General features: G+C 33.7%; 1 protein-coding gene and 1 pseudogene across 2 annotated transcripts in view; one reads left to right on the top strand and one right to left on the bottom strand.

Moving 5' to 3' along the window:
* LOC114305773 (monothiol glutaredoxin-S15, mitochondrial-like) overlaps nt 1–14,247 on the bottom strand; it is a 147,235-nt pseudogene that overhangs the window by 126,666 nt on the left and 6,322 nt on the right. The gene's annotated exons all lie outside the window — the stretch shown is intronic.
* LOC114284389 (uncharacterized) lies at nt 247–4,156 on the top strand. The gene is made up of 2 exons (XM_082877970.1): nt 247–3,910; nt 3,965–4,156. The coding sequence occupies exons 1-2, from the start codon at nt 1,758–1,760 to the stop codon at nt 3,999–4,001; spliced, it is 2,190 nt and encodes a 729-aa protein (XP_082734096.1). The 5' UTR covers nt 247–1,757; the 3' UTR covers nt 4,002–4,156.

Below are 14,247 nucleotides of genomic sequence, written 5' to 3'. Positions count from 1 at the left end.
TCATTTATGATTTTAAAATTTCAACATGTCATAATTTTACAAGTCCGTTTTGAATGATATATTTTTTATTTCATAGATTTTTTCAAAGGATTTTAGTTTAAAGGCATGGTATTAAGATTTTATAAGACAACGAACATAATATTTTAATGAAGAATTAGTTATTGGGATTGGCGGATTTGGTAAGGTATACAAGGGGTTCAACGACAACGGTGCTACAGCTGTTGGAGTAACCATTTATTATATCTTCATTTTATTTTATTTTTCTTTCATATTTGAAATTATGATCCACATCCCCTCAATGTTAAAAATTTGTTGATTTCATCGAATTAAATGACCGTTGTACATGTAATTTGATTAATAAAATTTGCAATCAAATATAAGGTTGTGAATCCATGAATTAACAATTTGAATCATATGCTATAATTCTACTAATCAAACATGCACTTATAGTTTCAAGGGAGATGAGGGTTGTCAAGGAGGAAGAGAGAGGGGGTCACCAATGAAGAAAAGGATTTGCAGTAGGGGATGGGAACCGGAGGAGGTGACAGAAGGGGGAGCTACCAAAGGAAGGTTGTTGGAGTGGGGGTCCAAAGGGTAGAGTTAGAATAATGGTGGCTGCTCATTAGTCCACTTCCAATATTTTCTGTATAAAAAGATGACTAAAAAAAGTCAAATTGTATATTATTTTTTTGGTCCTTGACCTTTTCCCGTTGATAATAATAATAATAACAATAATACAGTAATAATTTTAATTCTACATTAAACATCACTACTAAAAGGATACAGATGAAATATCATTTTGCTCCTTAAACTTTTTCGCATTTTTTTAATTTGACCTGCGGATTTTGATTAATATCAATTTTACATTCAAACTTTCAAAATTTTGATAAATTTGACCTGTCATCACATTTCATTTACAATTGGACGGAATGTGTTGACGTAACACTAAAGTTCATTTGAAATTTCATTGTACTCCTCAAACTATACCTTAAAAATCAATTAGCCCTCCACATCAGCACATTCCATCCAATTATTGGCGAAATGTTATAACAGGGGCCAAATTTATCAAAATTTTAAAAGTTTGAATGTGAAATTGATATTAATCAAAATATAGAAGTCAAATTAAAAAATACATGAAAGTTTAATGGGCGAAATGATATTTTCCGATACAACGCAAATCATAGGGCAAAACATTGAAGTCAATGTTTCAAAAAGAGAGCAGAGGACAGTTTGATTGATTAATACCGTTTCAACCAGAGAGCACTTTGTCTTTCTCGTCTCTGAAAACTCATCTTTGAACATCACTAGAGATCTGAATCCAGTGTAACTGCCACATTCTTTGATATATATATATCCCCCAAAGCTCAAGATATGTCAGGTTTAGACGGTGAGGATGCGATTTCAACAACGAACAACTTTAATAAAGAATTAGTTATTGGGTTTGGTGGATTTGGTAAGGTATATTAATGGGTTCGTTGACAAGTCGTCGGTGTGCTACATTGACCGCGACTTACATTAACTCCTGTTTCAATCAGAGACCACTCTTTGTTTCTTTCTCATCTCTAAGAACTAATCTTTTTTTATCATCTTCTAGTGTTACTGGTATATTCTTTCATATATTCTGATCATCTTTTTTGATCATCTTCTAAAACACTCATCTTTTGTTTCATATATTTTCCGATACAACACAAATCATACGGCAAAAATTCATCTTTTTTCATCATCTTCTAGGGTTACTGGTACCAAATATCAAAGATATGTCTGATTTAAGTGCTGATGATGCAATTTCAAGCGTTGTGATTAAATCTGAGTACCCATGCCGTTGCTTTTCACTAGCTGAGATACAATCAATGACCAACAATTTTAATGAAGAATTAGTTATTGGGATTGGCGGCTTTGGTAAGGTATACAAGGGGTTCATCGACAATGGTGCTACAGCTGTTGCCATAAAGAGGTTGAAAGCAGAGTCCAATCAAGGCGCAGAGGAGTTCTGGAATGAGGTCAAGATGTTGTCTAAGCTCCGACATACACATCTTGTTTCTCTGATCGGCCAATGCAGCGACTGCAAAGAAATGATCCTTGTTTACGAATACATGGCTCGTGGGACCCTAGCCGATCATCTCTATAAAACCAGTAGAAACCAGACTGAAATTAGTACTTTTCATCTCACATGGGAGCGAAGGCTCAACGTTTGCATCGGTGCAGCACGAGGGTTAGACTACCTTCATTCTGGTACCGATCAAAGTTTCATACACCGAGATGTGAAGACCACAAACATTCTGTTGGATGAGAATTGCGTAGCCAAGATTTCAGATTTTGGGCTGTCCAAAGGCAGTACAAGCAATTCAGCAACCCATGTTAGCACAAAAGTCAAAGGTACATTTGGGTATTTTGATCCAGTTTATTTCTATACCCAGAGACTAACCAAGAAATCTGATGTGTATGCCTTCGGTGTGGTGTTGTTGGAAGTTCTCTGCGGGAGGCCGCCGGTGAATACAAGACTCGAGGAGGAGGAAATTAGCTTAATCCTTTGGGCTCAACGACACATTAAAAAGGGAAAGGTTGATCGAATCATTGATCCCTCATTGATTGGGCAAATAACACCACAAAGTCTAAAGTACTTTGTAGAAGTTGCCTGCAATTGTTTACATACTGGTTCAAAGGAAAGGCCTACAATGGCTGAAGTGGTGGGGACTCTTGGTCTTGCATTGTTGTCACAACGTAAAGGACGATCAGGGGGAATAATCGGAAAGGTGCTTCGGGGTATTGCAACTGTGCCTAAAGGTATGAATCGTTGGTGGAGGGAGAGAAATGAGAATGGACCATCAAATGATTCACTTTGGGAACCACTTCCAGATAGTGTCACCCGACAACTCCGTCGCTTCTCACTAGCTGATATTCGAGCAGCCACAAATGATTTCAGTGAGGATCGTTTGATTGGAGAAGGTCAGCTTTGCAAGGTGTACAAAGGGTATTTGGATGGGGAAACTGGTATTGTTGCGATCAAAAGGTTCAAGGAGTCGAAATCATTGCAACTCTGGAAAGAAGCTAGGGTTGAGATTGAGGTACTCTCCCTAATCGACAGTCACCCCCACATAGTCTCTTTAATTGGATTCTGCTATGAGAAACCAGAGTTAATCCGCGTGCATGATTACATGACAAATGGATCCTTGGAAGATCATTTATTCAAAATAAATCGCAATCCACTTTTGTGGAAAGAGCGACTCAAGATTTGCATTGCTGTAGCACGTGGACTACAACATCTCCATTCGAGTGTGAAGCATAGAGTTATCCACTGCGACGTAACGCCAGCCAATATTCTGTTGGACGAGAATTGGGTTGCAAAAGTTACTAATTTTGCAATCTCTAAACTAATACCCAATAACTTTGCAAATGAATCATTAACAGTTTCAATGATTTGTGGCACTATTGGATATATTGCACCAGAGTACTTACATGGAAAATTGACAACAAAATCTGACGTATATTCATTTGGTATGGTGTTGTTGGAATTATTGTGTGCCAAGAAATTGCATACTTCCGGCCCGAATGAAGGTGAGTACTCCCTTCACTGTTGGTTCAAAAGTAGCTGCAAAAGAGGAACCATTGATCAAATCATTGATCCATATCTGATTGGGAAAATAGCACCAGAATGCTTCAAGGAGTTTGTCAAGATTGCATTGAGTTGTATTCTTTATCGGGTAATCCAACGACCCTCGATGAATGATGTGGTAACGAGTCTCCAGCTAGCATTGCAATTGCAGGAGACTTGGGAGACTCGTATCGAGATTGGTGTTGAGTTATCTATGACCGAACCTAGTTCTTACAACAACGTCTTCTCTATTGATGAACTGAGCAACGTCTTCTCTATTGATGAACTGTTTCCAACTTCAAATTATGATGTAGGACGAAGTGGATCAATGTCTGATGAACTGTTTCCAACTTTAAATTCTGATGCAGGACGGAGTGGATCAATGTCTGACTCGGATTATGATGAGTAAATCGGTTAGCAAAGAGTCTATGCATCTCTGTAAGAGAGCTTGAATTTGGTTCTTTTCACTTTTTGTGTATATGTATGTCTTTGTTTCTTATGTGTGTATAGGGTCTTTTTTATATTTGTTAAGTTTATTTATACTAGTGGATTTATGTTGGGCAATTTTTTCCTACTTGAATGTTTTGATGAGCTAAAAATGTCAGCATCAGCGGCACTAATAAATTGATAATCATTAAAGAGAAGAAACGACCATAACTTTGTGGACACTGGACATCATGTTTTATCCCAAGAAAAATTAACAATGTACCAGTAGAATCTACCTACAAAATTCTTGAAACTATACACACTCCTGAAAGATACATACCGTATGCATTAAAAATTTCTGCCACAAAGATTCATAAGTTCTACGAATTTGGATCATAACCAAAGCCAAAGTGATTCACTACAAAAGCACCACAAAAGCTTCATAACCAAGGCCCCTTTCAGCTCATAATAAAACACCACAAAGCCTCGTAATCAAAATCACTTCAATTCACAACCAAACCCACAAAGCCATTGAAAACTACAATTGTAATCAAGAATTAATCGTACTTACAAAACTCTTAATCAACGCAATATAAATAAATAAAGTAGAAGGTTTTTTTTTTCCCCCTATTTTTCATTATTCTTCATAAATTTTTCTACAAATTCAAAAGTCAAACACAACCTAAAAATATTTCACAACAAAAAAAAACTTACTTTTTTTTTAATTAAAAAAAGACATTATTATAATAACTAAAGAGTGTGTTTGTTTGAACGGACTGGATAAGGGAGGATTGTAATCCACCAAACTGTTAGTCCTTAGATATATTGCCCCCAAACTATTTGGTTAGACTGGATTTGTATCTTATATTTGTTTCGTCATGGGATTATATGTCTGGATTGAACTATTCTATTGAATCCTATGTTTGTTTGGAATATTATGGAGAATGATAATGCTCAAAAGACTATTTTGCCCTTTTGAATTATTTACTAAATAATAGGAATACTAAATATGAATTATAAATTTTATTTATTTTTTTACTAGAACTTTTAAAAAAATAAATAAATAGAATATTAATAAAAATTACACAAATTTATTTTAATTTGTAGTTGAGATTTTGAAATTTTATTTTAATTTACTAAGTATAATTAATACCATATTACTAAAATAAATAATTTAATAAAGTATAAATAATTTAATAAATAAATTTTATTAAGTATAATAGTATAAATAATTTAATACATAAATTTTATTTTTAAAAAGATATTAAATAATAGAGGGTCAAAAAATTAATTTCACTACCTAATCTCATAGAATGAGTTATCCTATAGATGGTGTCCCATCCCCTAAGATAAAATAATCCCGTAGATTTGGAATTCATAGTCCGGTGTAAAAATTTTCAATCAAACAACATACTATTAATATGAATTGACTATTATTAGTTCGATCCCATACTTAAATCCTTCTAAACAAACACCATCAAAGTAAGGTCACAAGGTCGGTAAAAGTGTCGTCCATCTGCATCTAGTTTGGCTTCCACTATCATCCTTTTAAAAAGTTTGGATTCTCCATTTCCATTATAAGTGCTTCATAGTGGGAAGGAACAAACTAAAGCCACAGAAGCCATGGAAACAAGCCCTGCCATTATACCTCTCCATCTCTACTTTCTCCTACTCCTTTGCCTTCTTTGTCTAGATGTTTCTCTCTCTCTATGACCAATGATGCAATTGTACAATGCAACGAATCGATAGCAGAATGTAATGTCGACTTGGAGATGGTGATGGAGTCAGAGGTAAGCCAAAGGTTTCTGGAGATGAAGAAGTACATATCACCAGGAGCTTTAAAGAGAAATCAACCAGTATGCAATGGTGGTGCAAGTGGTGAAGCTTACAGTAAGACTGGTGGTTGTCTTCCACCACAATTTAACCCTTATAGTAGAGGTTGCTCCAAATATTATCGTTGTAGGGGTGATTCATGATCCACCAAGGTTGGCCTTGTGCATAAGCGCACAAATCACTGCTAAAAGCTCCAATTTTTTACTCATAAATAGAATAAAATTATCCTTTTAATCCTCATTCAAATGAGGGTCTCTATTCAAGTCCAGCATCCAAAGAGCCATTTCATTTACATTTAGCAAGAAAAGAATGGAATCTAAAATTCAAGATATATAGATGAGTTTTCTTTGTTTTTTTTTTTTTTTTTTTGAAACAAATATATAGATGAGTTTCATAGTAATTTTTCACTGGATCTAGTTCATTTTTATTATGACTTTGGATTTTGTTTTTGGCTTTTTTTTTTTTTCCTTATAAACTAGATTTTGTTAAACTATGAAACAAGACCAGATTTTATGTTTTTGAGTTCTTATAATGATTTCTTCAGATCTAATGTACGGAAGCAAATTTTAGCATATAATTTAAGTAATTATATATACAAGTAAATTTTATGTGGATGTGAGTACTTGTTATTTACTCACAATTTTTTCTTCTTTTTTTTTCTTTTTTTTTTTTTTTTTTGAATATGTATGAAGAATCCATCATAAAAGTTTGCTTACGAACCAAAAAGCTCATGCTGGCACTACCCATGTTGCATCCCACTTTTTGATCAAGTTGACATTTTGACATTAGTTGATCTCATTTTTCATATCAAGTAAATGGACAGAAGGTTCATACCATGTAACTCAACTTTTGGAAAACATTTGATGAATAATAAGTATTTTGAAAGTTGTGAGACCTTCATACAAAATCAAACTAAATCTAAATCAAATTAGTCTTATGTTCCAATCAAGTAGGATCGACTACATAAATCTTCTTTAATAGGGATTTTTGTGTTGATTGTTAGGTTACTTAACAATTTAGTTGTATTCTCAGGTTGCTTGGTAGATTAAATCAGTGAAAAGGAAGATTTTAAATTTAGCATTCTTTTACATCATTTTACTTAATTAGAGGGCCAAAATAATACGAAAAATTAGTGTAACATTTAACCATAAGAACTTATCAAAGGATAGGTCCTAACGTAAGTTTGTTAACCCACATTAAAACTGTTTGGGAGATTAAAAGCCTTTTTAAATTATCATCTATTGTCAGATGGCGTCACCCTTATATTTAAGATGCGCAAGGGTGTCAAAGGTGTGTTCAGCTGTTAGGTAAATTTTTTTTTTTTTTTTTTTTTTTTTTTTTTTTTTTTTTTTTTTTTTGTCAATCTTCAAAACATCATCTTTCATTCTATGCATCCAATGTCTAAATTTGATATTTATGAAATTTATTTATCGAGATCAAATGCTATAATGTCTGTACACAATAATCACCTGTTTAATTCTTATATCACATCACCAATAGTGCATAAGACCCTTCAATTGGGCAACATATATGAGATGATCCATTCAAAGACAAAAATATCATCATGTTACTAAGATAGTTCCCATGCACCACTACCCCCCAAAATAAATCATACTATTCGTGAATCTATCAATACATCCAACTTCACAAGCAAATATTTATAATCAACCAGCTTCATAAAACAAAGGATAAAACTACATCCTAGAGTGACCCTAAACAAAACCTCAACTACCAGATGTTCACATTTAATCCTCCAAAAACTCTAATCTTCCAAGTTGAGACGAGCCACACAAAAGTCTAGAAATTTGGAAAAAAAAAAAAATTAAAAAAAATGTTCTAGAGCCCAATGAGTATACCAATCCCATGGAGTTATAAAGCTTGCTCCTTCCAATTAGGTTCAAAATAAGATAATAAACACAATAGCTTAATTGGACTGAAATTTTTAAAAATTGAGAAAATTTTGCATAAACCGTTATCAAGATTTTTTCAAAGAATCTCATAATGCAGGAAAAATACATTTTAATAAGGAAAATAAACAAAAATACAACTTTTCAATACCTTAAGATTTCATGTCCATCATACAAACCATTACATAGCCTTAGGGTCGCGTTACCTCACGACTTAGGTGGTGACGATACTGTTACCCAAAACATAATCATAGGAACATAACTTTTGTCATCGTAGCACTTCAATTCTCATTTCAATGTTTCGGTCCCTAGGACCCCTTATGTACAACGACCCTTATGGTCCTTAAAACATTTCGGTCCCCAGGACCGCAAAGCATTTCGGCCCTTGTGGCCCCAAAGGCTATATTCGGTTATATGATCAATAAAAATAAATACTCTCGCATGATGTTTCATTGTCATTTAATCATCATCATCATAAACTTTGAAGGACTCAACTTAAATAAATTCTCATAAAAAAAATTAGTGCTTTATTATACAAATGAAATCATATATTTATTTAAGCTTAACATTTGACCTCAATAAATTTATAGATTTTCTTCTTATACATATATCATGATGAAATGTGTTACTTCCTTTAATTCAAAAAATATTTTCAAACTTTGTATTAAAGATAGAGATAAGGTAAATTTCCATCGTAAGTATACTCACCTCTAAAAATAGCAAAAGCGTAGATTTGAAACCCTACGAATTAATTCCCAAGAGGTGTAGAGACGCCTTCCTTCAATCCTAACAATTAGTAAATAGGATCTAAAATTAAGGAAAAGCTTTCAATGAAAATTACAATATCTACAAAATTGATCCTAAATAAGACATGCTATGGCATGACAAGCTAAAGAACTCCTCCAACTTCAAGTCACCCAAACAAACAACTTACCCAATCTCCACAACACCCATCCGTTGTACATTTTTGAGTTATTAACCTTTTTAAATATCCAACCAATTTATATGCACAATACCACCATCAATTAAGCCACAAAAGTCAAAAATGAACATTTTCATAAACCCAACAACTTAGGTAAAACCACTTCAATCATTAATAAAATTCCTCCAAAATCGTTTATTGAACATAGAGATACCCAATCCACCATTTATCAAATCAATTTCAATATATAAATTTCCTAGCACCGAAATTCCCAATTTTTACATCACATTCAAACCTAGATTAACTCAAATCTCAATCTCCAAAACGGCCATCCAATTGATCAGTAAACCAATAATTTCATGAATATAATAATTCCAACACTCTTCTTTCTTTATTTTATAAAACATAAATTTAAGCTATAAAGCCCTTTCAAAAATATTTACATGTAAGAAATTTAAATCAAGATCGAACTAATTTTTTATTCTCAAATATAACTTATAATTTATATTCAAATTTGTCCAAATTTAGATTTAATTTATTTTCTCCATATTAGACCCAAATTCAAATCCATAAGCCTTTTAAACATGAATTAAAATCTCAAACCCTTGAAATTTTATAATGCATGTTTAATTAAAGTATTAATCTTGTAGAGTTTGCCTATGCATGTAACAATGAGGCTTAATTTCATGCAAGATCACAACATTAAACCCAAAACAATTAATTTCCACAACTATGAACCTAACTTAATCTCTTCATCTTTGTTTTCTAATTTCTTCCAAATTATATGAAATTGAATTCAAACCCATCATTAATTTCAAGTGTAATACATGAATTCTTCAAAAATCAAGATTGAAATCCCTACCTTTAATCTTCAATTGATAGCTTCTTGATGATCTTGCATTTTCCTTTCTTGAATTTCCTTCAAACCCACCAGCACAAAGCTTTCTCTCTCTCTCTCTCTAACTCACGGTTTTACCCAGTACAAAGAAAGGAAGAAGTTGCCTACTCTCTCTCTCCTTATATTCACACTTATACACATACACCCACAGCTTTCTCTGCACACACAGATTTCTCTGCACACCCACCTCCAAATACACGCTCAATTTTAGATTATTCAACAATTTAATGTATGATCAAAATTAATTTAATTAAGTAACAATTAGTCTTAATAAATCTTGATTAACACATAATTAAATCAATCATGACTAATCACAAATCCACTTAATTTAATTAGTCTAATTTAACTTCCTTTAGAGCCCAATTAATAATGTTTAAATTTATCAGATTTTTAATCAAACTCTCAAAAACTCCAAATATTAAATTAAACTTATTGTCATCATCAATTTTGATTTCTCAAATCATTTAGGCCTTCAATTTCTTATCAGACTTCAAATTTCCATCAATTAAATTACATATTCGAATTAGACACCTCATAAGTAAATTTAATTCGTAATAATCACAATTCTCAACCTTCATAACTTAATTAACTTAATTAACTCCAATTCGGACCTAATTAATCGAATCTCAATTTTACTAAATTGAATCGAATATTTAATTAAACTCCTGAATGGGTCCGTAATTAAAATTAAATTGATTCAACTTCTTAATTTTACTTCCTTAAGCCATTTGGACCCTTAATTTTTAATTTCAAAATAAATCTTTAATAGAATCATATATGAATCAGATTCCACAATTCTCATAAATCCTAAATTAAATTAGGATAACAACTAATTAAAATCTCAAATCTCCTTAATTAACCAAATAAAATATTATACGTGGCGGGGTCATCACAACTTATAAATTAAAAATAACTTGAATAAGCTAAAAAAAATTGATTATCTAGAAGTTTGGAGAAGGGTGCTTTTGACTTTCTGCTTTCTAATTATCAACTTTTAACTTATAATAAACTGCACCAAACAGGCCATAAGGATTTTAATAAGTGAGGGACTGCCTTTTGTCAACTTGGAATGAAGGGACCAAAACAAGGTAATACACAATATACCAATGAGTATTTTGGTCATTTGGTTACACTTGGGACTTCACAAAGCTAAAAACTTGAGGTGAAACTTAGGCCTCGTTTGGAACCTTAACTATTTTAGTTGACTTTTTAGCCATTTTTTAAGATTAAAAAAAGAAAAATTGAGTTTGGAATGATTTGTAGTTTTTTTTTTTTTTTTTTTTTTGATAGTTGAATAGATGATTGTGAGAAAAAAAGTGATTGATTGATGTGTAAGATGTTACATTTTGTCTAATTGACTATTTTAACTTCTTCTTTTTTCTGTATTGGCTATTTTAGCCACAAAACTTGTTCCGAAATAGGGCCTTAATGTTATATAAGTACATTATATAAGACCTTCATTTAAAATCCCAAAAAACACATTAAAAAATGTCAATATTCACAGTTCTGTTTTTCTCCTTTAACCTCAAGATGAGTTTGAATACCATTACTAGAAAAAATAGTACCTATAAGATAAAGTGCGATACGGGCCATTCCATGTACCATATTGCTTTGTCGTATAAAATGGCAACATTGGCGGCCAAAGGGTTGCGAGAGCAAGACAAAAAATCAATCAATCTACCACAAATTCCTTTATTTTAATAGATATCCTTTTTGTCCAACCTAGAATCAAATCTATGCCTTTATGTTGGGTGTCTTTTATTTCTCCTAGTTATCAACCGAAGACGTGTCTTGTTGTCTGCATCTACTACTTCTATCTCAAGAACACATTCTCCAGAGGGGGCCCTCTTCCTTAGGAGTCATTTCTATTAGCAATGGACTGCTTTCTTGAGATTGTTAGCAGTCTCGACATTCCTTTTCTTGACCAACACGATGTCGTCAAATAAAATGAAATGTCTTTTCTTGCCATTCCCCATTCTCAAACTTCTTCTTGTGAGGGCCTGAGCCATGGAAGTGGATAACAAAACTTTTCTTAGACATTGTTTTTCTTCTTCCTAAGCCTACACCGCGAGGTGAGACAAAAGAGAAAAAACGGGAAGGCCTTCTTATTTTGAGGAGAGTACCAAGTAATAAAGAGCTTACTAGTGAAGGTCTCAGAGCAAGGAGAATAGAACAATCAACAAAAGAGAAGAGAAGAGGTCCATGATCACAGATGTAAGAAGGTGAATCAGTAATCACTCATGCCACAACTAATGCTAATGAATCCTCCTACAATAACAAGGCAAGTTAAAAAGAATAGATATTGATGAGTCAGAGTACTTCCCTGATAGAGCAAGTAGAGCACTACCTAAACTAAACATTAGAGGTGTTTTTGCTCCATTCACTTCCGTTTCAAAGTTAAGGACAAGCACCCCTACAGACTAACTCCCAACTCATGGAGATGACTTCGCCTTACACCATCATCCAAAAGCTCAAACATGCCAACAACATTCCGTTCATTTACGCAATATTTACTCGTATACTTGTTAGCTACTGCTGTTCCACACCCTCACTTTCAAGGAATCTAAGGAAAGAACGTAATAAGTGGTGAACAAAGTTTACTCGCTCCTTAGAGGAAATAAAAATTGCCTCTACCACCAAGAGAGGAAGTGAATAGTTGGCCCGAAGAGGGAAGAGATGCGCCTACTTGCTTTGCTAGAAAGTTAAGTGACTAGTTTACTGTTCAGAGGAAAAAAAAAAAAAAAAAAAAAGAGAGGACAGATAAGCTAAAGTGGGCTTAAGTGCTAGCTAGTGTTAAAGAGCTTGTTGGATGACGGCAGAGCGAGCAGACTAGACTAACTCCCACTTCTGTATTCCAGTTTACAGAAGGCAAATGGCTGGCTCGTTTGTCTAGTCCCACCTCTTCATCCTAAGCTCTTTTCATCCATACACAAGCATCCTCTTCTCTCTAACAAATAAGTCAACTACCCTATCTAATTAGCAAAGCTAGAGTACATTAGTAGACTACTTTCTTAGTTAGATAATTGTATTGATAAAACTAAAATAAACCTTTTCTCTCAGAAGTCTAGGTTGCTACTCTTCAAGTTAGAGAAGAACTTCTACAATTTGGGGACTGGCTTCCAGAGAATTCAGTCTCTTGGGCCAGGCTCTATTGGGCAGAGGATCACCTTTCTTTACTCAATGAGCAGGAAACAAGACACGTACACACTTAATTAGAGAGGTGAACCAGCATCAATTCTGAACCAGAAACAAACCCTTACTTTTCATATGATTAGATTAGACCATAGTTAGATGAACCAAATTGATCCAAAACAGTCTGGCTTGCATGTGTGTGATAGGGGCTTACTTTTGATAAACGAGTTAAAGATAGTGATGAAAGAGCAAGCGCTGCTTTGAAAGGTCCTTTGAACTAAATATGCAACCATAGCTCTCTTCTACCGCCAATGCAAAAAGAACCAACTTTACTGCTGAGTGCCTACAACGGGAGTATTAGTCTTCAAAGCTTAAAAGAGCTTGATGGATGGATTCTTTTTTCCTAAGAGCTAAATCACCCAAGCAACAAAAGGAATATTCTCTAAGCCAATTGCGCTAGAAGTATAACTTCCCAAGAAATTGACATCTGTCTTTTCCAAAAAAACAAAGTGGATTTCTTCTCTAAGCAAAGCTACCCTCCCTAAGCTTTAAAAAATGGGGCTAACCTGACAAACCTACCTCTTTCTACAAGCGCTGGAACTTGAGTATTGAAACTGAACTACTAGCTTCCTTCAGTTCCTTCTCTAGCTTGGTTGCAGGTTCAACTCCATTGAAATCTTAACTTACAGTCGTTCCTTCCTTCACTTACAAACCTAGAGGGCAAATCATGATCACATCCCTTCAACTATCAGTCCATTAACTAAGAAGGGGGCCCAGAACAAAAACATCACCATCTTCCCCAGAACCCCCTACGTTGACACTTTTTAAAAGAGAAATTGAATATTTGTTTTTCTTTGGCACCATCCCTGGTTCATACTAGGAGCTGTTCAGAAGTGTATAATCATTCTTGCACGATGCAGCCACAAAAGAAAAAAAAAATCCTATTTTTTAGGAAGAAACAAACTCTTTCCAATTTTATATTTTTTAAACGTGCACCATCTTGAAAGTGAGGAGTTTGGCATGTTTGAAAACATATAGGTTGAATGCTAATTTTGTTGCTGAAACCAAAGCCCAAGTAAGCCACCCGCTTTTTTTTTTTTTTTTGACAAATAAAAAAGATTACATTATTAAAAACTAAGAAGTTACATATTGGCGGTACTCAACACCCCTAACATCTTCAAATAATTGGAATGAAATACAACCCAGAATAGTAGAAAAAACAGTGAAGGACCATTTTGGTTAAAACCTTCTATTCATAATATGCCCGCACACTTGTTTCCCTCACGATTGTTGTCCATAGACTATGACAATTTTTTGAGAGAATGATGCCAACCACAGACATATTCCAAATCCAGGTTGTTTAAAAAAAAAATAAATTAACAAACAAAAAGTCTAATTCCAAAATCCTCTCTCATCACAAAATTAGGTTCACCTAGATGAATTATGTTCCTCAAATCCAAACTATGAATCAGCATGAACGTGTTACGGAAGAGCAAGAGTGAACCACAATATTTTATCTGCTCAGGACACACATCAG

Source organism: Camellia sinensis, chromosome 7 (genome assembly GCF_055761805.1).
Source record: "Camellia sinensis isolate YWXY chromosome 7, ASM5576180v1, whole genome shotgun sequence".
Taxonomy (NCBI): domain Eukaryota; kingdom Viridiplantae; phylum Streptophyta; class Magnoliopsida; order Ericales; family Theaceae; genus Camellia; species Camellia sinensis.
This window is presented reverse-complemented; position numbering and strand designations above follow the sequence as displayed.

What these genes read in the sequence shown, in the direction of transcription:
- LOC114284389 (XM_082877970.1), top strand. Translation starts at nt 1,758, where the DNA reads ATGTCTGATTTAAGTGCTGATGATGCAATTTCAAGCGTTGTGATTAAA. An exon ending in TCAAATTATGATGTAGGACG is followed by an intron (nt 3,911 to 3,964) that starts AAGTGGATCAAT and finishes TGATGCAGGACG; the next exon opens with GAGTGGATCAATGTCTGACT.